Source organism: Suricata suricatta, chromosome 2 (genome assembly GCF_006229205.1).
Source record: "Suricata suricatta isolate VVHF042 chromosome 2, meerkat_22Aug2017_6uvM2_HiC, whole genome shotgun sequence".
Lineage (NCBI taxonomy): Eukaryota > Metazoa > Chordata > Mammalia > Carnivora > Herpestidae > Suricata > Suricata suricatta.
The window spans coordinates 145,941,475-145,963,386 of record NC_043701.1 but is presented as its reverse complement, the minus strand read 5'-3'; the positions used below and the strand labels follow the sequence as shown (position 1 = coordinate 145,963,386).

Genomic DNA, 21,912 nt, shown 5'->3' with positions numbered 1-21,912 from the left:
GTTGTATCCTTTATACTAAACCACTAAATATAAATAAAGAGTATTCTTGGGACACCTGGGCGGGTCAGTTGATTAAGCGGCTGACTCTTGATTTAGGCTCAGGTCATGATCTCACAGTTCAGTTTGTGAGATGGAGCGCCTGAGTCAAGCTCTACACTGACAGCACCAGCACAGAGCCTGCTTGGTCTTCTCTCTCTCCCTCTCTCTCTGCCCCTCCTCTGCTCACGTGCTCTCTCTCTCTCTCTCTCTCTCTCTCAAAATAAACATTTTCTAAAAAATGGATACATTAAGGTTCATCAAGATTCAAACCTTGGGGCCTTCAAAAGACCTGGCTAAAAAGAACAAGAAGACAAGTGATAGATTGGGAGAACATCTTTGCAAAGCATGTATCTAATAAATAATTTTTATTCTGAATATAAAGAACTCTCAAAGGGGCGCCTGGGTGGCTCAGTCGGTTGAGCGGCCGGCTTCGGCTCAGGTCAGATCTCATGTTTGTGGGTTCGAGCCCCGCGTCAGGCTCTGTGCAGACAGCTAGCTCAGAGCTTGGAGCCTGCTTCAGATTCTGTGTCTCCCTCTCTCTCTGCTCCTCCCCCTCTCATGCTCTGTCTCTCTCTGTATCAAAAATAAATAAAAAACATTAAAAAAATTTTTTTTTCATTTTTAAAAATAAAAAAATAAAGACCTCTCAAAATTCAATAATAAGAAAATAATCAAGCTTTATTTTTTAAATGGGCAAAAGATTTCAGTTGACACTCCATCAAAGACGACATACTGATGGCAATGAGGTACATGAAAAGACGCTCAATATTATTAGCCAATAGGGAAATGCATATTAAAATCACAACTACCTATCATTACATAAATTAAAAAGAATGTCCATACCAAGTGTTGATGTGGATACGGGAAAAACAGAACTCCCATACACTGCTTGATGGAATGTAAAATGCTATAACTACTTTGGAAAACAGTTTGGCAGTTTCTTATTCAACTCCTAAGTACCTATCCAGAAAAAAAGAAAAGACTATGTCCAGCTAACACTTTATACCTGAATGTTTATAGAAGCTTTACTTATAATAGCCAAGAATTGGAAACAACCCGGTGGTCCATCGGACACATCGTAGTGCATTCCCACAACAGAATAATAAGGAATGAACTATTCATATGCACAAAAGCACAGACATATCTCAGAAGAATTTGCTTAAAGATACCAAACAAAATAATGTACATAATGTATCCATGTACAAAAAATCATAGAAAAGAAAAAATCATATAAAAAATCATATCACTAATCTCTAGTGACAGAAAGCAGACTGATTACCTGGAAGGGTCAGGGGGCAGGCATGCGTGGAAGGGAGGGATCCCAGAGGGCAGACTGGTGATGATTTCGTGGGTTTCGTATCAAAACTTACTGGTGTGAATGTGTGTACTTCAAATAAGGGTGGTTTACTGTACCAAAATTATATCCTAAAAACTCTGCTAAAAATCTTTTTAAATCTGACACTCTGAGCTGTGTTTGAAAAGCACTCTGATAGATCTTCTGTTCTGCCTACAACTTAAACATTTCTGTGGATGTACCAAAAGGGGGCATAACATGCCAGCAAAAAAGCCGAGAAATACACTTGAGAACCTTAGCATGTGATCTCTTCGGAGCTTCAACTCACTTCATTTTGGAACAGATTCTGTTTTTTAGAATCATAAAAATAATCTTATTCACTTAAACCACACCTCGCATTTAATAAAAGCTAAAAACATCTATAAGAATTCAAAAAATTACTCATGCAAAATTTAATTATAATTATAACTTTCATTATAATTTAAATTTAAATTCTATAACAATAAACCTACAGATACATTCCATTTTTTTCAACCCTCTTTTCCCTCTAAAAATAATTGCTATAATAGCCACTGGAAAACGTTCTATTAGTTTCCAAGATTGATGATCACTGACATTTACTGATTGATTGCTGGCATTTAGCAACCTTAAATACAGCCTCCAAGCTGTTTAATTTGTTATACCTCTAACTAGGAGTTAACATACTTTTAGCATGATCTCTGTACTTGGAAAGCCAATGCAATTTATGAGAAGTATTTCCTACTCAAACTGTATCACTTTATCTAGTTATTTTCACTATTTTACTCTCTTCATTCTAAAGTATATAACATACTGAACCTAAAACATATTCCTTTTACTACTGCACTCAATTTCTGTAATCATATTAAGTTCATGGAAAGTGTGTATGTGATTAAAATCCATTGTCAAAAGTATTCTTCCATGTGGTATTTCTGAGGGTGAATTTTATACATGCACACACATGTACAAATATGTGAGTTCAGAAAGTATATTATATTTTACTAAGCAGTAAGCAAATTGCATAGATTCTATATCAATGCTAAATTTTAACAATGATGTACAGATAACAGCTTAATAACTAGATAAAATGCTTATCTCAATAGTCACTCTGGTTAGGGTCATTTTTCTATTTCTGGTTTATTAAATGCTTGTACATATATGCAAAAAAAATTTTTAAGTGACGCCCTAATAATTACAACATAACCTCAAAGGATTGGTAGGCAGAGAGCTCAGAAGATGCAAATATCTGGTTCAACTATTTACAATGATCTGTATTTCACTTTTATGTTTAACTGTACATTTTCCTCTACAAATGGCAGCTTCCCTTGCTTATATTAAAACTAGCAATATCTTACGTATATAAAGATCTTACCTGAACGCTTGTCCTCTAAATGTGTTGCCAAATCTGACATCTTCACCACGGAGGGTGTGCTTTTCTGGAATTTTGCTTTAAACCTAACTGCCCTTATGTCATCATCAAACAGGCACTCACAGGATGACCAAGATGTCGTGTGCAATTCCAGGTTTTCTAGCATATGGTTGCGCTGAACAAAGAGATATTTAAATTCCCAAATATAATCTTAAACAAACAAACAAAAACAAAAAGTCACCAAAAAAGAAATAATCTAGGCTCAGAATCAGGTTAAATAGATCGATCTGATTAAATCAGTTAAATGCAACTTTTATCACACTGAGGAATTTGGGTGTAAAGAGACAAAAATGTGATCACTGTATTAAGGCAATAGGATAAAGATGCTGGCGATAATTAAAAAAAATTTTTTAATGCTTTTTATTTATTTTTGAGAGACAGAGAGAGACAGTGCGAGCAGGGGAGGGTCAGAGAGAGAGGGAGACACAGAATTGAAGCAGGCTCCAGGCTCTGAGCTAGCAGTCAGCACAGAGCCCAACGCGGGGCTCAAACCCACCAACCGTGAGATCTGACCTGAGCCAAAGTCGGATGCTCAACCGACTGAGCTACCCAGGTGCCCCAAGATGCTGGAGATAATTTTAATTAAAATGCCTTCTGAAGATTTCTCGGTCTCTTAAGCAGTCATAATTTATCATAACCAACTGCCTTTTGGAGTCACTACTTCCTGTTTTAGTATCTACAGGCAAAGATTTTTAAAAATAGTAAGACAGAAACAAACACATGTCTGCCATAAGTAATATCTCTCATTGATTTTCCAACACATTTGTTTTCTTATTTAGCTAATTTTTCCAGGATGAAAAAAAAAAGCATAGAGACCTTCTCAACTGCTCCTTCACCCTCAGAAATAAGCTCAGGCATTCCTACTGCACTTTCCCACCCTGTCCCTGAGGCCACAGTTGATTGAATCAAATTAGATCTGGGCAATCAGATTTTCCTTGCTGTGAATTTGAAAACGGGAGTCTCAGAGGGGGGAATGTAAGGACACAGGTCTGATTCAGGTTTCCCCTCTGACCTTGAAGGCCAGCTAACACCATTAACATTTCTGGGGGCAGGCCTAAAGATGGAGGTTAAGACTAGTCACACCCTATCTGAGGGTTCTGGGTCCACTCTGTAATTGGTTAAAGTTACTGTCAATGATGTGATGCTATAATGATTGGACCCCTATACCTGTGTCACAATTTCCTGTAACTCCCCTTCCCAAACTCATAAAAGGCCCTGCTTCATCGTGTTCGGGGCTTGCTCCACCTGGATCCAGTGTGTTGTTGAAGTCTGTGAGCCTGAGTTTAGGCTGGCCGGGCCTAAATTCGTAATAAAGCCCTTTGCTTTTGCAAAAAAAGAACAAAAAAAACCAAAAAAAAAAAAAAAGAAAAGAAAATGGGAGTCTCAGTTAAAAGGACAAGTAAGAGCAGGCACTACAGAGTAACCATCTTCTGCTGCCTCCTCTATGATTAAAAAGTAGAGAAAGTCTGCCCAGAGTGAATACACATAGACAGATGGAGAAGCTTCCTAGGACCCACAAAGCTTTCAGCTCCCAGTTCTAAGTACCCCTGAGCCCATCAGCACCCCAGCCCCCTGCCTCCTGCCCCCTGAAACCTTCCTCTATACTTCAAACACATCCCCCTGAATTATTGTAGCTACCCAGAAAAGAGCTCCAGTTCTAACTACAAACCTCTGTGCCCAAGTTTAAATGTAATTTCTTAATACATTCCATGCATTGCAAATCTTTGTGTGCATGCATTTTCAAACTTGTGATTTTTTTTTTCTTTATCATTTGAAATGAAGTTACTTCCTCCTCACACTTTTACTTCTTAAGACTGGGAATTTTGACTGGCTGCTTGATCTGTATTTTATTCTTCATTCATTTATTCATAAAGAAAACAGGGGTGCCTGGGCAGCTCAGTCAGTTAAACATCCGACTTCGGCTCAGGTCATGATCTCACGGTCTGTGAGCTCAAGCCCCATGTTTGGCCTCTATGCTGACAGCCCAGAGCCCGGAGTCTGCTTCAGATTCTGTGTGTGTGTGTGTCTCTCTTTGCCGCTCTCCTGCTCACGCTCATGCGTGAGCGCTCTCTCTATCTCTCAAAAATAAATAAACATTAAAGAAAGAAAAAAGAAAAAGAAAGCACCTATGAGGGCAGTCACAGGGCTGGATAATGAGGATACTGTGGTGAACAAGCATGGCAGGATGGAGAGAATCAGTTAATGATCAAGCAATCAAAAAAGCTGGATAATCCTGATTGTGTTAAAGAGTGGTTATGTATCTGTGTGTGAGGCCCCTCTGTTGATATGAAACTGGAGCTGGGAAATGAAGGAGCCATCCATGCAGGGGGCTGGAGGGGAGAGCACTCTGGGCAACGGAAACAAGTGAATTCAAGATCTCAAGGCAGGACAAGGATTGGCAAGGTCAAGTAACATAAAGGAGTCATGTGCAGGTTGGACTACTAAGTCTGAGGGAGACTGGTATTGAGACAATTTGTAATACATTTTTATATTGAATCATAAATTAAGGATGTGAATAGATTTCAAACCTCCGTGCAGACCTAACTATGATTTTGCATGAAGTATAATCACAAATGTTGGTATCATTTGCATTACCCTGCCTATTTAGTCATATCACAAGAGTGATTTACTATAATTTGTTATATTTTTAAAGTATTAGACTTCTATTAAATATCACCAAATAAATATTTGGGTGAATATTGCATTAGAATGGCATTCACTTCTGAACAGCTTATTTTATGTGCCCACTTGTTCCTAAGCAGTGTGATGTAGGCCCCTAGTCCACACTCATTAGGACTTAGACTATGACCAACACTTGCTACATATGAAGCATACCAAAGTCCCATCCAAATTTCAAAAGAATGTGAATTTGGGATTTATTATTCCTCCCAAAAAACATCACCTTTGTGATCTCCAGTATTTGATAACAACTACCTGATGATCATTTCTGATTCTGTCACCTACCTGTGAGTTTGTCATATTCAGGAACAAGAAAAACCAGTGCCCAGTGTAGAGGTTAACATAGAGAATGCCTCAAGCAGTACTAAATGAATACATAAAATGCTAACGATATCTGAAAGTAGAATCACTTACTTGGATGATCCTTCAAAATTGGCATTATCCCATTTTATTTTTTTTTTAACTTTTTTAAAATTTATTTTTGAGAGACAGAGAGACACAGCGTGAGCAGGGGAGGGTCAGAGAGAGAAGGAGACACAGAATCTGAAGCAAGCTCCGGGCTCTGAGCTAGCTGTCAGCACAGAGCCCGATGCGGGGCTCGAACCCACAAACTGTGAGATCATGACCTGAACCAAAGCTGGACACTTAACCGACTGAGCCATCCAGACGCCCCCATTCTCCCATTTTAAAAAGAATACTCTTGAGGTATTGAGGTAGATATCATAACTTACAAATGATGGTCATAAATAAAGTATGCTAAATGAATGAATGAACAAAGAACAATTCCTAGACTCACAAATTTTCAATATTAACCTAAATACCATAGAATTATCTGGAGACAACTATAATGTCTCTTCTATTAACCAAAGAACTACTACTTTTCAAAGAATAGCCACATTAAGCATGGAGCAGTCTGCTTTGCCAGAGCTCCATTATCAATGGAATAACACCTTTGACCTACATTTTGTTCTGCACGCACTAGACTCATGTTCCCAGCTATGACATAATGGTCAATAATGATGGCTGGTCTACCAATGTCACATGTTTGTTGGGTTTCTCAACTGCACAAATATTTGTCGCTGTTTGATCCTAACATAAAAGTCAAAAGTCAGACTTATCTCAAATCCTGTTTATGGGCTATTAATGATTAAAGAGAGAATGTGACAGATCCTACCCTTAGATAATTATTTTGTAGGCAGAAGTTTGGGAAGAGACATTAACTCTTTTGGGTAAAAAAAAAAAAAAAAAAGAGTCACACACCAAATCAATCTCTAGGTTAATTTAGCAAGACAAAATGACTCATTAGCCACTAATTAACTATCTCTGACTGTTCCAACTAAAGAATCTTACAATATCAAAATGAAGATACATTATTTTCTTGAAACATCAATTCCATGTAATTAAACACATCATAAATTATTGTTAACTTATGCTTTAAAGAAAATGTAATCATGGGTCATAGTTTAAACATGAACATTCTATGGATGGCTAATAGTCCACACTTTCAAAACAACTGGCGTAAAAACTTGGAACCCACTCATTTACTAAACAGTAACACTGAGACCTGAACGGGTTAATGCAGCTCCCCTGACATCTGCCTTATAACCAGAGAGAAGTTTACTTATCAGGGTACTTTGGCTGAATAAAAATTGTAGAAGCTTCTCCAGAATTCAGTTTTAAAGAACATTTCCGGAAGGAGCTAAGACCTTCACTAAAAAGGTAAAGTAGTATACCTGGGAATAAATGGAAGCTTTTATTCTGCCACCGTTAATTGTAGAGGACTTTTTAGATCACTAAATGGCTTAGAGGAGGTATAAAATTACAACAAGAAATCTAAAGAAGAATAGTCAATTACGACCACCTACTATTTCAAATGCAGACTATCTTCATCTCTTAAGAAGCTCATCATCTTAGGCTCAGAAGCATTAATCATTTACCTAACTATAAATAGATTAAATGCTTTTTGGTGTATTTACCTTTCTTCCTTTGAAGTTGAGGGTACCAGGCTGCTCCAGGACCCCATAAGACAAGCACATAATGTTGACCTTGGACTTGTTCCACTGTTAACATCACTTTCCTTTGCTTCTGTCCTCTATAACTGTAAACTGCCTCTGCAAGAGAAATATTTTAGTTGGCGTTACTCTACCACAGGGGACCCATACTATAATGTCGACTGATAAATATAATCGTGCTACCCAAATGATATTCTACAAAGGTCTTGTATCTTATTTTATAATCTAAAACTAAGAAGTAGCCCTCAGTGTTTACCTGTCAGTATAGTCACATCAACCACCCTCAGTACTGCATGGACTAACGTGTCCGGCTGCAGCTCCTCCAATTCCACAAATTCTATACTGTTCGCTCTCTGAGGCTGCCTCTGAGGAAGATCTCTGAGACAGGAATGTCTTGAAGACACGTATGCCAGTAAGTCTTGAAGTACCCCAACATTAACTATCCTGGAATCTAGGAAAGAAGAACACACACGTGCAGAAAAGACAGCAAAATTATATTTTCTTGACAACACAGTATTTTCTTAGACATGCATTTTATCTTGTAGTGATGAAATGTAAAAAGAAAAACCATGCTTTTACTTCTACAAATACGTAACTTATTCTTAAATGTTGAGATGCGGAACATAAGCTTGATTACTTTTAGCCAATGGAATTAGAATTACTTACTATCTCTAGAAATAACTTGTCCTGTTCCCTTCTTGATTTCATTTTTCTACCAATTAACGAAGCCCAGTATTTTGTTTATTCGTTTGTTTTTGACTCTTCCATGACCCTTTTATACCCAGTCGGTCCCCTAATCCCTGCAGTCTGATCTGCTCACACCTTCCACGACCATCCCAACCACCTCTACTCTTCCTCAAGGCTCTTACGTTTCTCACCTGAAATACTCTTAAGGGTCACCTACCTCTTTCCCTGAACATGCCTTCCTTTTCCCCACTTCTACGCCTCTGTCCTTACGACTGTCACTGGCTACAATGCTGTCATCCTACCTTATCCAAATACTACACAGAATAACCACTTTAGAGAGGCTCTCAGTGACTTCTTCCCCTGAACTTAAAGTTTTTCTCTCCAGCTCTCATTTGGCATTTGAGCATGTGCTACCTTGGAGCATTCCTCTCGATTATTAGAGCAGTTATTTAGTTCTTTGGTCATTATGCCATTTAGATGTTTTTCTTCTATTTTTAAATTATTTGTCTCAGTTGTCCTCATTTTTTGAGATATGTTTTATATACAATAAAATGTACACATTTTCAATGTACAGATTGATGAGTTTGCTGATTAAAATTTAATTTCCTTGAAGGAAAGGGGAGGTGGATTTGAATATATGGTGGACTGTTGATCAAAATACGATCTTAGTAAAAAGCACTTAAGTATTTTTTAGAAGGTTGGGTCTATTTGCTGATTTCAGTAGGGAAAAAAAAGAAATAATTCCTCTTCCCTTCTCCCATTAACATCTTCATTCTAATGTATTTCTTATGCCGCACTAAAGCCTCATTCATTCATTCATCAGAAGACCATCCACTGTGTGCCAGGCGTTATGCCAGGTGCTAGGGATACAGAGACATACTTTGTCATTAGACCTGCACAGAAGGAATTATCAACCTAGAGATAGTCCATAACAAACACTGGGCTTAGTATATAAGAGCTACATGGAAGCATTCTAACAACACACAAAAACAACTGCCCAGGCAAGCTGGAAGAGGCTTTACTGAAGAAATATTGTAGCTGAGTTTTGGAAAAATGTCTTGGAGTTTTCTAGGTAATAACTGGAAAGGGGGTATATCTCCAGGTAAAAAGGAAGGGATCTGTATTCCTTCACACACTACAGATGCTTCTGGCAGTCTGATGAGGCACAAATCCATTATCAGAATAAGATTTTTACAACAACTTTATTGAGACATAATTCACATACATAAAATTCACCTTTGTAAAGTGTACAATTCAAGGCACCTGGCTGGCTCAGTCAATAGAATATTCAACCCTAAATCTCAAGGTTGTGAGTTCAAGCCCCATGTTGAGAGACTCTACTCAAAAATAAAATAAAATAATGGGGTATCTGGGTGGCTCACTCAGGTAAATGCCTGACTTTGGGTCAGGTCATGATCTCACAGTTCACAGGTTTGAGCCCTGTGTCAGGCTCTGTGCTGACAACTCAGAGCCTGGAGCCTGCTTCTTCAGATTCTGTGTCTCCTTCTCTCTCTGCCCCTCCCCCACTCACATTCTGTCTCCCTCTCAAAATAAATAAATTTTTCTAATTTAAAAAATTTTAATAAAATAAAATATAAAAATAATTTAGTTCTGCATAGTATTCTACTGAGGAAACATTCCATAATCTAATCAACCGTTCTGCTCTATACGGGCATGCCTAGTTTTCCCATTGTCTTCCAATTACAAATACGGCCCCACGCTGCTGAAGCTCTGTCCTCAGGACGGATTCCTACAGGTAGGCCTGGTGGGTTGAAAGCTGAGTACACACGTAAGTTTGCATCACCAAATATCTCTCCAGAAGAACTGTACGAATTCTCATTGCCTCCAGCAATGTGTCAGAGGGCCTGTTTCCCCACAGCTTCATCAACAGCACGTGTTACCATATTTTTAAATTTTGCCAATCTGATAGTAAGAAATGGTATTTCTGTGTAGTTTTGATTTTAATAACTCAGGTCATTTTCCCATTTTCCTATCAGGCCCTTTGTCACTCAATTTGTAAGAGATCTCTCTGTATTAGGAATATTAGCCTTTTATCTAAAGCATATGTTGCAAATATTCTCTCCAAGTCTGCCGATTGCCTTTGGCTTTATTAATGGTGCTTTTGGTCATGCAAAATTTTATTTTTCTACAGTCAAATTTATTGGTCTTTTCTTTTCTTTTTTCCTTTTTTTTTTTTTTAATACTGCTTCTGTATTCTGAGTAATAGTAAGGAAGTGTTCCCTACACCAAGATGATAGAGAAATTCATCTATGTTTCCTTCTGGTAATTGAATGGTTATATTTTTTATATTTAGATTTTTAATCCATTTGGAGTTTATGGAGTTTATTCTTTTTTGTGTGAGATACTGTTCTAATTCTGTCTTTTTTCTAAATGGCTACCCAGTTGCCTTACCACCGTTTATTAAAAAGTTTACCTTTTACCTCAGTGGCCTCAGATAACATCTTTGTCATATACTAAATTATATGCGTACGGTCTAACTCTGATCTTCCTGTTCTATCCACTGGTCCATTTGCCTATTTATGTACCAATATCACACAGTTTTAATTATAGAGGCTTTTTAGTTTAGTGCCTATCTCGCAAGCATGGCCCCTTGTGCTTCTTTTTCTTTTTGAATGTTTTCCTGACCCTTCCGGCATGTTTGTTTTTCCATATGAAGGTTAGTATTGAGTTGTATATGCCATGGCATGGCTTCCTAATATTGTGATTGAGATGACACTGAATTTATAAATTCACTTTTGGAGAAGCGATACCATTTCACTGTTGAGTCATCTTATTCATGAACAGGGAATGTTGTGTTTCCATTTGTTCATGCCTTTATTTCTTTCTGGAGTGGTTAAAATGTTTTCCTTATATAGGTTTCGCAAACTTCTTGTTAAATTTATTCTGAGGTATCTTCTTTATTGCTTTCGCAAATGAGTTTTGCCCTACCATAATGTCCTCTGTTTAGTGTTTGTGGATGTGAAGGTTATTGGTTGTTTCAACATTAATCTTCGTATTCTGTGACACCACTGAATTCTTTTATCACTTGAATTGATTCTTTGGTTCTCTGGGGTTTTTCTGATATGTTATCAAAGCATCTGCACATACAGTTTTTACTCTTCTTCACCCAGTCAGGTACCTCTGCTTGTCTAGTTGTGTTGGATGATTAATATCATTAAGATGAGCAGCAGAAATAGTGGACATCCTTATCTTGTTCCTGATTGTAGTGGAAATGCCTCTAGTGTTTCTCCATCAAAGAAGATACTGACTTTGGACTAAATACATATATTTTAGTGACACAGTATCAATTGCATTATAACTGTAACACCGTATTGGTACTACATTTATTGATCCTGAAGGAGAAAGTATCCCTCAACTCCATTTCCTGGAATGCTTTTTATGAAAAAAGGGGTGCTAAATTTTATCAATATTTATGGAGACAGTCATACAATTTTTCCTTAGATTTATTAACATGGTCTATGATATCATAGATCTTCTAATATTGAACACATCTTTCCATTTCTGGAAAAAAATCTCACTTGATCACTATTTCTTTAATGTAGTGTTAGATTTTATTTACTGATATTTTGTGTAGGCTTTGTATATCAATCTACATGTATAATACTAGTCTGTATTCTTATTTGTAAAGTCTTTCTTTGGTTTAGGTGTCAGTGTTTTATTTACTTTATTAAAGGAATTAGGGAGCTTCCTCCTTCAATACTCTAGAACCATTTTCAGAACACTGGAACTATCTGGTCTCTTGGTAGAATTCGCCTGTAAAACGATGTGAGCCTGGCAACTTTTTTGTGCCGTAGTTCTTGAATAATGTTCTCTATTTCTTCTATTGAACTGGTCTGTCTGAGCTATATCAATCCACCCATTTCTCATTATCTCCGCTGGCCATTATCTCTCAGCCCCAACTACTGTAATAACTTCCTACTGCCTGATTCTGCTCCATGAGCAGCCCTGCACAGCCAGATCTATGGTAGTCCCCTCCCTGCCCTCTGTTAGTTTCCTTCACAGCATTCATTATCACCTGTAAGGATTACAGGCACGTCCGTTCCTCTGGTTCTGCCCACCACACAGGAACCTCGGGGCCATGAAGGCTGGCACCCGGGGGACACTGCTCTCTGCTGTACCCCCAGGGCACAGTGCCCCAAACAGTGTCAACACCTAATACGTATAAACTGGGTGGATGGAGAACTCAGCTTTAGTTATTTTATGAGAATACGTCAGTGCTGATTTCCTGCTGACTAGTCTCCCTAGAATATCGGGAAACTCGCCCTTTCCAAACCCCACTGCTATTGTTCTAATGGTTATTACTCTCTTCTACTCACCCCGCCTTCCTCTGAGAATTCTTATTACTTATAGCTTGGAATTCCATGCTGTGTCTTCCATACATGCCATACAATTGTCTTGTGATTCTAATTAATCTCTTGTAAAATCAGTGTATTTTTATATACTGATAGCTATCTTTCTTTGACACTGTTACAGTATTCCATCAAATTATCTTTTGCTTATTACTTCCCCCATTAATATTTCTGTATTATTATATATTACATGCAGGTTCTTTACCTCATATTCATTCTCTCATTTAATCTTCACAGCAACCCTATAAGCTATGTATGTATGTATTTTAATTTCCATTTCACAGATGAGGAAACAGGGGTACAATGAGGCTAAATAACTTGCCAAGACATAGACTGCAAGTGGTTGGGCCAGGATTCAAATCTTGCTCATTCTGACTCCACAGACTATAACTACCAGTTGTACTATCTCCCTTATTTCATTTTCTTTTTCTTTCTTTCTTTTTTTTTTTAGTTTCTTGGAGAAAAAGATAGCTTCTGGGTTCTTCACTGCTGATTTCAGAGAAGAGAAAGTGGATGTCAGAGAAGGAAGGTAGTCTTTCCTAGCAGTGCCGGGCTGAAGAACAAGGACCCAACCACTTCTGACTGGGAGGCTTTTCTCATGACCTCCCCGGTTCCTAGCCAGAGGCTGGGGACACAGAGAACTTTAGAGGTCCAGGGAGCCAACTGGAGTTACATGCAAAATTCTGTCTATCTCTATAAGTCCCTTTTCCTGAGGAAATGACACATAGCTTCTCTAAGAGGGCTAGGACTCCCTAAAAGGTCAAGAACCACCACTATATGGACACTCTAAGTAGGAAAGTGGAAACTGAACCCCAATATCTCTTAAAATAAATATGATTTACAATGTATAAGTTTATTTTTATAAGTTCTATTTTCATTCTTACTAAAGAAAAAAACCAGCGCTGTTCAGCTAACCTATTTAGAAAACATTTTGTAAAATTACTATTTTAACTCTTTGTTCTAATAATGTATATATACTTTTAAATACTAAGATATTATTATATTTCAAAGATGTCTTACATTCTTCAGACCGGAGAGATGGGTAACTCCCAAGATTTAATAACTGACTGGTAAAAGTTGATTGTAGTACTGTCTCACCAACCCAATGATCTTCATGAACAGTAACATCTAGACGGGGGAAAAAAAGTTCTGATCATGTCATAAGTTCCTTCACACTGTGGTTAACTTGCCAACCAAAGCAAAATATTATTAATGTCTCTCACAGGCCAGGCAACTAAAGTTCAACTGGGCTAAATCATCTGCCTAAAGACACAAGATGATAAAACAGCAATAACAGAATTACACCAGTATATTCGAACACCATCAATATGGAAGCTCATTGCTCCACAAAGAATGGTTGAATGGCTTTTGTTTCTGTAAAAAAAAAAAAAAAAAAAAAAGAATGTTATCATGTCTATTTTGAGAAATTAAAAGGAAAGCATTTAGGGCCAGGAAGCAAAGTAATGGACCCAAAGCAGTAGTGCCTAGAAGAGTAAATAATATTAGTATGCGTTTACCCCTTCTGCTATAAACAAATATGAATGTGAGACATCCTTAAGGGACTTGGATTGCTTCCCCCTCAATAGCATGATAATCTTCATCTACAGATTTTAGAAGGAAAGGTTTTGGAGGTAAGGAGCATTTCCCAATAGGAAAAGGAGAGCTCTATGATCTAAGATGGATACAGAAGAATCATAAAGTGGAACTAAATATACCAAACAAGGAGAAACAATTTTGAGTAGAGTAAAACTGTAAGTTACAGACAGACCTATCAATCCCAGGCAGGATATAATCAGTGCACAAAATGCTGGAGGTATAAAGATATCCTAGTCATAGCCAAGTTTTGAGATAATAAGAAAGAAAAACAAGGATACACACATTCCAAATACTTACTTCCAAATTTATACCCAGACCCTTTCCCCAGCTTCAAACCCACTTACCCATTTATCCCCAACTGTCTCACGGACATTCCTGGCTAGATATTCTATTGGCCCTCCAAATTCAAAATTGCTCAAACATGCTTTTCTTCTCATATTACTCATCTCATTTGTTGGCACTGTGGAGCTAGCCAGGTAAATTAAAATGTGAAGTCATCCTGAACTACCTCTCCTTCCCCACCTTCTGTCTCCAGTCCCCACCTGTTGAATGCTGCCCCTCAAGTCTCCCCTCAGCCCTGCCAGCGCTCTTTAATATCATGCATTCCTTTCTCTCCTTGCAGGTCCCCTTCCCACCTCCAATCCATGTCCCCCAAGGCTAACGAGTAATTTTTCAAGATTAATGTGATCCATTGACTTGCTGGGAAAAAAAAAAAAAAAACACTCAGCTCCCCTCTGCCTGGTGAGAAATAGCTAACATAGCATTTTAGACTCTTCGTACTCTGACCATCAGGATGCCTGCTCTTCAGAAAAGAACAAATAAATTTCAAGGACAGACTTCGGAAAACTAGGTTGTAAAACCTATGTTGGGTAGTGACTTGCTGATCACTGGTGATAGGGTGGGGTGGAATCCATAGCCAAGCCCTTGCCTCCTGGCTCTCCTGATTGTCTCTCACTGATACTCCCTAGAGCCTCTCTATTTGTTCTTGAAAATCTGTGGTTTCCCACAGTTAGGTGCCAGGCCTCTTTGAATTCTGGACAGCAATCTCCCATAGACAATCCTTACTGACAGCATCTCTTCATCCTGTTGCTAAAAGTATAATGGCAAAAGGGCAACTGTGTTACTAAATGGAATGTGATCTAGAATACATCTGCTATGGGAAAATGTTCGGTTTTGGGGAGTACATCAGTAGAGCGTATGAGATACCCAACATAGAGGTATAATAATGTACAACTGGATGCTGTTCATTAAAATAGGATTTTACCCACACATTTCTATGTAAATATAATTTCACTACTTAATTAGGAAAGTATAGGTTTCTCTGTTTTCCATGAAGTTTCCATCTGTCCACACAAACAAAAGAAGCATATTCAGAAATTGATGGACTAGATTACTTTGCTGAGGAAATACAGTAAAAGAGGACACAAACCCCTGATATTATTTTTAAAGGTGCTCATAGAAATCATCTAAATATCCTATAATGAGAAAATGGCTAAGTAAAGCGGTGAAGTCACTTGACAGAAGGTGACCTAAGTGCTAACAACCCTAAGGACACCTAGGGGAGAGCACAGCAATGGCAGGTTTGCGTTTCCAGCTGCCTGGAAAAGTCCTCCGATGAGGCGCACACAGTGACAGGAACTGCCTTGGTCAGATAACCACAGTCCAGGGCTCCGCTCCTTCTTCACAGTCTGGGGGTTCTGATTTTCTCAGCAACCCCAAAACAGATTTCAGCTCTGCCACACAAGCTCACATTTAACAAGATTGTGAGACAAACAAAAAAACCGGAACACAGTTTCTTTCTTTAATTCACAATGAGGCATTAATTGCCACAGAAACAACACTGGCAGGGGACGCTCACCTTGTAGGCAGCTTTACACCCAGGAGGCCAAATCATAAGCAAAAGGCTGCTCAGTGAGCACTAAATCAGAACTGAGGGAGCTGCATGAACCGACTCGCCAACAAAGAAGATGACATTGCCAGTGGGACAGGACCTCGCTGGGCCTACTAGTTATAGCCCGTGTTTATCTCCTACTTAGAGGCTGCACCTGACCATCTTCTACACACACCTAATGTACAATAGCCAAGGCTCTCATCGCCCAGCAAACGATTAGGTTGGAACCACTAACGACTGCCTTCGTGTTTTCATTTTCCAGACTTCAAGGCTCACCCACTCTCCTTCTCTACCGCATTCTTTCTTTAGACGTGGTATTGAGCTTAATCAGCTTCCTCCCAGTCTGGGACCCATCCTTCCATTGACGGGTATTGAAAGGACGCAGGTCTGAACCAAACTGACTCCATGACAGTCTTCAAGTTTCCCCTCTGTCCTTGGAGGCCTAGGTGTCAGTTTCTCAGAATCATTAGACAATAGAAGGGCACACATTGCCCAAGGCAGGAGGGGCCACCCTTGTAACACCCAATCAGGAAAGGCCAGCTAACACCCTTAACGTTTCTAAGGGCAGGCCTAGAGATAGAAGCTATAGGTAATCGCTTATTGCTTAAGGCTAGTTATACCCTAGGTGAGGGTTCTGGGTCCTGGGTCCACTCTGTAATTGGTTAATATTCTAAATGTTGTGATTGGACCCCTGTACCTGTGTCTCAATTTCCTGTAACTCCCCCTTCCCAAACCCATAAAGGCCCTACCCGCCTTTGTTCGGGGCTTTCAGCATGAATCCACTGCACTGGTGAAGTCTGTGAGCCTAAGCTCAAGCCCATAATGATAATAAAGCCCTCTGCTTTTGCATGTGTGACTTGGTCTCCCTGGCAGTCTCTGGTTTTGGGGGATGATAATGAAATCTTGGGCCTAACAGTATCTCTGGTCTAATACACTGTGTATTTATTTCCAGTTAATGAAGAACATGAAACACAATGTTAGATTTCTTATGTCAGAAAAAGAAGCAAGGTAAAAACTGAATGTTCTTAATGGTTACAACTATATAGTAAGAGTATGGGTTCCAGAGTTTAGGTGAAATCCTGGCTTTGCCATTTCCTAGATGTGTGAAACTGGGTAAGAGCCGTTACTTTTCTGGGTCTCAGTTTCCTCAAAGTAAAAAATGGGGATAATCATCAGTACTTTTTCCATATAGTTGTACTAAGTTGACAAACATGCTAAGTTTCAAATATAAAACAAAATCCCAATGAATATCAACTGTCCTATATGCATGGATATACATTTTAAGGAGCATAGGGAAGATAACTGGAAGGTAACTCTCCAAAACATTATAGATGGTAACGTGAGGTTGGTTCAATATCAAGAGTTTTTCCTTCCCACATTTCCAAATGTGATTAATATAATTTTGGTAATTAAAAACAAAATAGAAAATCTGTATCTGTTTCCTCAATATGAATGCGATGGGCACAGCATCATTAGGGATTAAGTAATAGAAACACTGTCCATCCTAAGACTGCTAATATAAAGACAAAGCTTAAAAATAAGACCTATGTAGACAAAACCATAAGAAAACAAAGAGCAAGACTGATGATATGACCTGATAGCTAAGGGACTGAATGAGGGAGGGGTGAGGCCAGGGAAGGCTTCTTAAAAGAGGAGTGGAAGGGAGGTTCAGAAGTTAGCAAGGCTAGAGCGGTGGCCCAGAAACAGTGAAGCACAGGATATGGGCACTGGTAAGGAGACCCAGGCAGATGCTGGAAAGGTCTGGACCTCGCTGGCTCCCACAGAGGCAAATGGTAAAAAGGCGGGGTAAAAGTGGGAGGGGAGATGGGGGAGGCTTCCAGCTTTAAGCTACCCCTATCCCATGGTGACCGTACCTGTGAGCAAAATTATATCTCCAAGAAACACGGTAAGAGCCCAAAATGCTGCAGTCCTCCACAGAACGACCTTCTTCTTAATTTCTGATTGATCTGTTACCAGGATTGTTGCTAAAGGCACTTTAGAGCCAGAATTTGGGCCAGATTTTATATTTACTTCTTTCACATGACATGGAGATAATACCATGACTAAGCAATTATACTTCTGACTTTTAGAATCACAATCTTTTATTAGTGATGTCTTTTTAATCCCCTTAAATTTAGACACATTGGTCTGGCCCACTGTAGGATTTCTTGCATCAGAAACCAACTTAATTTTCTTGGAGGGTTGGAGGACTTTAGACAGAGCTTTGGAATGGCCCAATTTATCTTCAGAGGTCCAACGTCTTTCAGTGGAACTTTTATGGAAGGTATTTAGCTGGGAACACAGTATTCCTGAGCAATAGGACTCAATACATACATCACTGGGGGGCATTTTATCTTCAAAATCGAGAAATTCGTGAGATCCTGTGTTTTCTTCAGGACTTTTATGGGGCTTCACGTGAGTGTCATCACTTTTTGTTTCAGGACAAGCGGGACTAAAGAGTTCAAGGGAATGTGCTTGGCTTTGTCCACTTTCATCTCCTGCAAAATCATCATTAGGCTGAGTCCAATTATCTTCAGTTATCCTTATTTCTCCATGACTTGCCTTTGATTCAGTCTCCATGCTTGCGGGCCCTTTATTTATAGAAAGCTGTCCGTTATACCTCCTCTGAGATAAAAGAGCAACCTGGCTGGAAGTCATTATACTAAGAAATTCAGTATCAGTAGATATTTTGAGGTCTGAGGCCCTTCTAACAGGTTCAGACCTTGGCTTATCTTCTGTCTTCGAGGAGAAGAACTCCAGACGCTGGCTCTGTCCCTCCTGGTGTCCTACTGGCACACACTCTGGTCCAACAGTGCCCGGCCCTGTATGAGTGTGTTCCGTACAAACCAAACCCAATGTGGCTGCACGCTTACCATCTAACTGAAAGACTTTTGTTTGAAAGTTGTGACCACGTGCATGTGACTGATACTCGTGCTGTTCATCTGTGGTTTTCTTATTGTCACCAAAAAGCTTCTGATAGTTTTCCTCTTCAGTTAAATGCTGACCTCTGCCCTTAAGTTCACGTATTTGAACGTCAGAACTAGGTCCATCACTCACCCCTAAGAGGTGGCTCTTCTGGGATTTTCCAGTCTCTGTTTCAGAAATACAGTGTGTAAAGTCTCCTTTCGCATGAGCAGGTTTCTTCATAGAATTTGTTAAAAAATGACCATGCGGAAAATCTGGAGGGCCAATGGCTTCTAGGACCTGAGAGTCTTCAAGAGTTTCGTGCATGCATTTTTCATCCCTCAGATATAAGGAATGGTGATTGTATAAAAGTTGAATTTTTTTCCAGGGGTCATCATTGGAGATTAAAGAGGTTGGTTCCTGTGGCACTGTCATGTTCAGTGGACCACCTGGAGCACCCCAAAAAATGTGGACTTGAGATCCTCCACTCATGGTTTCTGAAAAAAATTTCAATGAGTATTTTGTCAGATTTTTTTAATATATTAACTTAATAATATACTATCAAAAACATTGTTTAAAAAGGTTGTTTATTTTTGATATTCCATTTAATGACAAAATTCATAAATATACAAGAAATCATAAAGAGAAATCAAAATAGCCAGAATGTATCCTCACATAAAAACTCTTTAATAAATTAAAAGAGATACTTAAAAAAAGACTCTATAAAAATAAAGCTAAGGACACTAACACCAAATGGTGTTTAATTACACTTAAATAACATGTTAGTGGAAAAGGAAAAACAAAGCATTTGTTTAACTGCACTACAGTCATCTTTAAATTTCCTGTTTTCTTTACTCCACAGACTATCTCAGGAACTTTGGGGCCTGTTTCCTTCAACTGAGAACTCAGTTCCCAAGACCAAAATAGAAGGTTCAAACCAGAAGGGAGAGAAAATTAAAAAAAAAACTGAGGCTTGAGGCTCTCTTCGAGATGTAGAAGTGACTGTCTTCTATGCTCACTCCAATCTGTTAGCATAATAATTACTTCTACATTTTTAAATCTTCTCTGAATTAAGAGTAGTCATTTTGTAATACATGGATAAAAAAAACTCATTATAATTTAAACTTTTTTCATTAACCGTGGCACCTGCTATAAGCACATCTAAGAAAGCATCATATTCACTAAGGTAAAAATGAAGAACCATACCACATTTTACTTGATAATAACTGACTTTCAAAAGGAATTTATTAAATAGATCCAGTCCTAGAGCTTGCAGAGAACTTTTCCACAGTGATCCAGGGACAAAAAGACAGATAAGGCTCTTGGCCTAAGGGAACAGTCAGCCTGGTTTTAAAAAAACAAAAAGGAGGGGAGCCTGGGGGGCTCGGTAGGGTAAGTGGCTGAGGGTTCGGCTCCTGATTGCAGCTCAGGTCATGATCCCAGGGTCCTGTCCGGCTCCACGCTCAGTGTAGAGATTCTTGCTTGAGATTCTATCTCTCCCTCTGCCCCTCTCCCCCACTCATACATACTCTCTCTCTAAACTAAAAAAAGTTAAAATAAAATTAAAAAACAAAAACAAAAAGGAGCAAAAAAAAAGGGGGAGTGTAATTTTCAAAATAATGTAACATATATACACAACAGGCTATAAATAGGAAAAGACCATCTGCTAGCGAAGAACAGGGCTGTGGAAGGCAAGCATTGTGGCTAAGAGCATTTAAACAAAGTAAACAGCATCTGTAAAAGGCAGAGTTAAGAAAAAACATGGTGTGACTAAGGACTTTTTAGACATTTTTTTTTCTGTTTATTTATTTTTGAGAAACAGAAAGAGACAGCATGAGCAAGGGAGGGTCAGAGAGAGAGGGAGACACAGAATCTGAAATAGGCTCCAGGCTCTGAGCTAGCTGTCAGCACAACGCCCAACATGGGGCTTTGAACCCATGAACCGCAAGATCATGACCTGAGCCGAAGCTGGACGCTTAACTGACTGAGCTACCCAGGTGCCCCTAAGGATTTTTGATTAGAGTCCTTAGGGTCCTTTGTAAAAAGTAAGTTTTCAAATCATGAAAAGCCCATGTGGAAATACAGAAGTATATAAGGAGGAACCATCAAGAAATGACAACTATAATCTCCACTCACTCATATCATCCTTGAAGATTCGCTCACTGTTACCTTTTCCAAATCTAATAATTTATCTGATTATAATTCTTGTGACTTCATAATCAATGTGAATGATCCCTGGCCTCTAGGTTCCTTGACCTCTTCTCCCCCATTGATTGTACTCTCTACCTTACCTCAGTTATCCATTCTTATAGTTACGTACCCTCCCATTACCAGTAACTCCAAACCCTTCCCTAAATTCAGTTTCAAATTTTTCACTCTCTTACTAGCTTCTCCCATCTTCCTACTTACTCCCTCTAAATGCACAACTCCAACAACTCTCTGAACATGCCGGACCTACAACGGATCCTACCACGTTTTCACAGCTCAGTTCGCTTCCGTCCCTAACCAGCTCGGATGCCACGGTCCATTATTATAATCCCTCCCCAGCATACATCGCTAGTTCTACTGCTCTCCTCGCTAAGACATCTGCCCAGCTGAACTCAAACACTGGTCGAATGATCACCTACTCTGCACCTATAACCCAATGGCTAGAAGTAACTAGAAAAAAAAAATACACCTTCATCTTAAAATTAGTCTCATTTTTAAGTTCATTTCCACTAACCTCCAGGTGGTACCTAGGAATCTATCTTTCCCTATCCGCTCACTCTCTAAGTAACTCCTTCATACCTCTTCATTCCCTAAATCTCAGGCATCTCTTCCCCAGTCCTCAGGTACAGCTGGGGACCGTACTCCCATCTCCATGAACAAGCTCCCAACATTCCTGCCAACCCACCCCTGCACTGTGCCCACCTTCCTGTCACTATGGATGGGCCATCCATGCTACTGTGCAAGGCCATCTCTCCCTCACTTAGACGTTAGATCTTATTCCCTTT

General features: G+C 39.1%; 1 protein-coding gene and 1 long non-coding RNA gene across 5 annotated transcripts in view; one reads left to right on the top strand and one right to left on the bottom strand.

Moving 5' to 3' along the window:
• The window catches only part of SHLD2 (shieldin complex subunit 2), a 77,579-nt gene that overhangs the window by 8,944 nt on the left and 46,723 nt on the right, over positions 1 to 21,912 (bottom strand). For 2 of the 4 annotated variants that reach the window (XM_029932070.1, XM_029932069.1), the window contains exons 2-6: positions 17,890 to 19,416; positions 13,549 to 13,656; positions 7,728 to 7,922; positions 7,436 to 7,570; positions 2,724 to 2,930 (exon numbers count right to left, since the gene is read on the bottom strand). In XM_029932070.1, the coding sequence (XP_029787930.1) occupies positions 2,724 to 2,930; positions 7,436 to 7,570; positions 7,728 to 7,922; positions 13,549 to 13,656; positions 17,890 to 19,411 (2,167 nt within the window). In that variant the 5' untranslated portion in view covers positions 19,412 to 19,416. Of the gene's footprint in view, positions 1 to 578; positions 613 to 2,723; positions 2,931 to 7,435; positions 7,571 to 7,727; positions 7,923 to 13,548; positions 13,657 to 17,889; positions 19,417 to 21,912 lie in introns of those variants that run through there. The other 2 variants (XM_029932072.1, XM_029932071.1) reach the window with 2 other exon arrangements.
• Positions 7,104 to 19,956, top strand: LOC115285615. Its single transcript, XR_003905607.1, has 3 exons — positions 7,104 to 7,178; positions 12,980 to 13,057; positions 19,782 to 19,956. It is a non-coding gene; the product is annotated as an uncharacterized LOC115285615 (long non-coding RNA).